The sequence below is a fragment of the Temnothorax americanus genome, unplaced genomic scaffold, assembly GCF_048541705.1.
Source record: "Temnothorax americanus isolate GAGA-0224 unplaced genomic scaffold, ASM4854170v1 Scaffold21, whole genome shotgun sequence".
In the NCBI taxonomy this organism is placed as follows: Eukaryota; Metazoa; Arthropoda; class Insecta; order Hymenoptera; family Formicidae; genus Temnothorax; species Temnothorax americanus.
In genome coordinates, this window is record NW_027509349.1 from 3,259,818 (window position 1) to 3,262,823 (window position 3,006).

General features: G+C 32.6%; 1 protein-coding gene across 1 annotated transcript; it reads left to right on the plus strand.

Moving 5' to 3' along the window:
* The first annotated feature begins 417 nt into the window (after nucleotides 1–417).
* On the plus strand, nucleotides 418–2,050 carry LOC143897791 (uncharacterized). The gene is made up of 3 exons (XM_077406702.1): nucleotides 418–1,142; nucleotides 1,236–1,575; nucleotides 1,671–2,050. The coding sequence occupies exons 1-3, from the start codon at nucleotides 720–722 to the stop codon at nucleotides 1,889–1,891; spliced, it is 984 nt and encodes a 327-aa protein (XP_077262828.1). The 5' UTR covers nucleotides 418–719; the 3' UTR covers nucleotides 1,892–2,050.
* The last annotated feature ends 956 nt before the right edge of the window (nucleotides 2,051–3,006 follow it).

Here is a 3,006-nt window from a genome sequence, read left to right on the forward strand (position 1 = left end):
ACCTTACCTCATAGTTTCAATGCTGTTCAATTGAATCGGCTGTCATTACATATGGCGCCACTCAGTCATGACATCTAATAAATTAACTTAGTGTTACCGACCTAATTTACACGAAAACAAATATATCTGCACTGCGTACTTTTACCCGCCGCGCATTTTTACTCCACTCTACTCTAAATATATAATAAATCTGTAAAATCTTTTTACCATCAAATATCGAGATACATCGGATAAAATTACGTAAATATTTCTATATTTACTGCAAGAATTAACGCAAAGATTTGAAACTTTATTTAGATCTAATATGTAGATATATATAACATTCACTAAATAGTAAGTAAAGTAGGAATATTTATCATTTACGGTAATGATTCACGGTATTTACGGTATTGTATGATTCACACTTTCTAATACAATTTTGGTAAATCTGAAGAATAGTGGCCTCCTCACCGATTTCGTTCAACTTGGAATTAATCGACGCGTTTTTGCACGAAACGACCGAATCTGGCAGAAAAAAGGGTCGCTCTGCCCCGCGAAGCGAGATATTAACGGTTAAAGTTGACAGGAATCAGGTTATGATTCCTGTCATACCGACGAGATGCAGCGACTACGACCATGCCCTGCGGCCACACGCGCATGCTCAGTGGCCGCACGCGCATGCAGCAGATCACGTGACAACTGTTTGGTTGGTATAAGTCAGAAGTGTAACATAATTTGAAATGATAGTCTTTTGTTTTATCATAAGTCATTGTGTCAAAATGCAGCTGCACGAGTTTTTGGCAGTGACTCACGATAAAGAAAAATTAATAAATTATTTAATAGAACATAATGTGATAAGCAACGAAATATATTGTCCGAAGTGCAATAATAAATTAAAGTTAAACATAGATAATTTCTCATTTCGTTGTCGGAAAGCATTATATGAGAAAGATAAACATAAAAAATATGTAAAGAAACAATGCACATTTAGAGGAACTGTTAGATTTAATACATGGTTCAGCAAATCTAAATTAAGCTTGGAAACAATATGCAGGATGACTGCATATTTTATTATGTTGAGACCTCCGAGACTTATGTTTATGTGCACAGAGTTGCAACTTTCTCAGCACTCGGTTGTTGACTGGATTTCTTTTTGCCGAGAAGTAAGTATAAATTAATATCCTTAATACAATGAATATATGTTCAATAGATATCTATATATTTATAGAATTTGATATGTTGATTTGTTATAATAGGTTTGCATATATTGGGCCGAAAAGAATTCGACGAAACTTGGAGGTCCCAATATAATCGTCGAAATAGACGAAGCAAAAATCGGCAAAAGGAAGTACAATCGTGGCCGAATAATCGACGGAAAGTGGATCTTCGGTGGATACGAACGTGGCACAAAAAAAATTTTTATTGTGCCAGTGCAAGACCGCACAGAAAAAACTCTGCTTGAGCTGATCAAGGAGTGGATTCTACCTGGGACGACGATAATGTCGGATTGTTGGAAGTCGTACAACTGTTTAAACAGTAAAAGCTTTCAACATCTGACAGTAAATCACTCGATGAATTTCGTCGACCCAGATACTGGTAATTACATTGCAAATATAAAGAGCAACATATGCATTCGAAATACACAACACTAAACTTTAACATTACTAATTTCTATTTGTTTGTCTATTCAGGAGCCCACACTCAGAACATTGAACGTGTTTGGAGAGAAGTAAGGGCTAATATCCCACGGTATGGAACGCGTTCTTCGCATTTAGTGGGATATTTAGCTGAATATCTCTTCAAACGCGTTCATGCTTATGAAGATCGCTTAAGCAGTTTTTTCCGTGCAATTGCGGACTTGTATCCACCGAAGACTGTGGACGATGAAGCAGATGTCTCGGAGGCTACATAACTTCAAGATTAAGTTAGATCTGCTAAACCATGTATTAAATCTAACACTTCCTTTTAATGTGCATTGTTTCTCCACATATTTTTTATGTTTACTTTTCTCATATAATACTTTTTGTCAACGAAATGAGAAATTATCTCTGTTTAACTTTAATTTATTATTGTACTTTGGACAATGTATTTTATTACTTATCACATTATGTTCTATTAAATAAGTTATTAATTTGTCATAAATTTATGTTAATATCATAAATTATGTTAATTTCCACGCTTTTTCAACCGCTGGGGGGTGCGAGGGGGGGAGGCCAAAAGCCCCCCTTCGTTTTTACATGTACTTTTCATACACCAACTATTCTCTGCTTTAACAAATTATTTCTGTTACAAATATTAAGCGTTTAAGTTAACGAAACATAAATAATTTGTTAAAGCAGAGAATAGTTGGTATATGAAAAGTTCATATTTACATGTACTTTTTATATACCAACTATTCCCTGCTTTAACAAATTATTTCTGTTACAAATATTAAGTGTTGAAGTTAACGAAACAGAAATAAAATTGTTAAAGCAGAGAATAGTTGGTATATGAAAAGTTCATATTTACATGTACTTTTTATATACCAACTATTCCCTGCTTTAACAAATTATTTCTGTTACAAATATTAAGCGTTTAAGTTAACGAAACATAAATAATTTGTTAAAGCAGAGAATAGTTGGTATATGAAAAGTTCATATTTACATGTACTTTTTATATACCAACTATTCTCTGCTTTAACAAATTATTTCTGTTACAAATATTAAGCGTTTAAGTTAACGAAACATAAATAATTTGTTAAAGCAGAGAATAGTTGGTATATGAAAAGTTCATATTTACATGTACTTTTTATATACCAACTATTCCCTGCTTTAACAAATTATTTCTGTTACAAATATTAAGTGTTGAAGTTAACGAAACAGAAATAAAATTGTTAAAGCAGAGAATAGTTGGTATATGAAAAGTTCATATTTACATGTACTTTTTATATACCAACTATTCCCTGCTTTAACAAATTATTTCTGTTACAAATATTAAGCGTTTAAGTTAACGAAACATAAATAATTTGTTAAAGCAAAGAATAGTTGG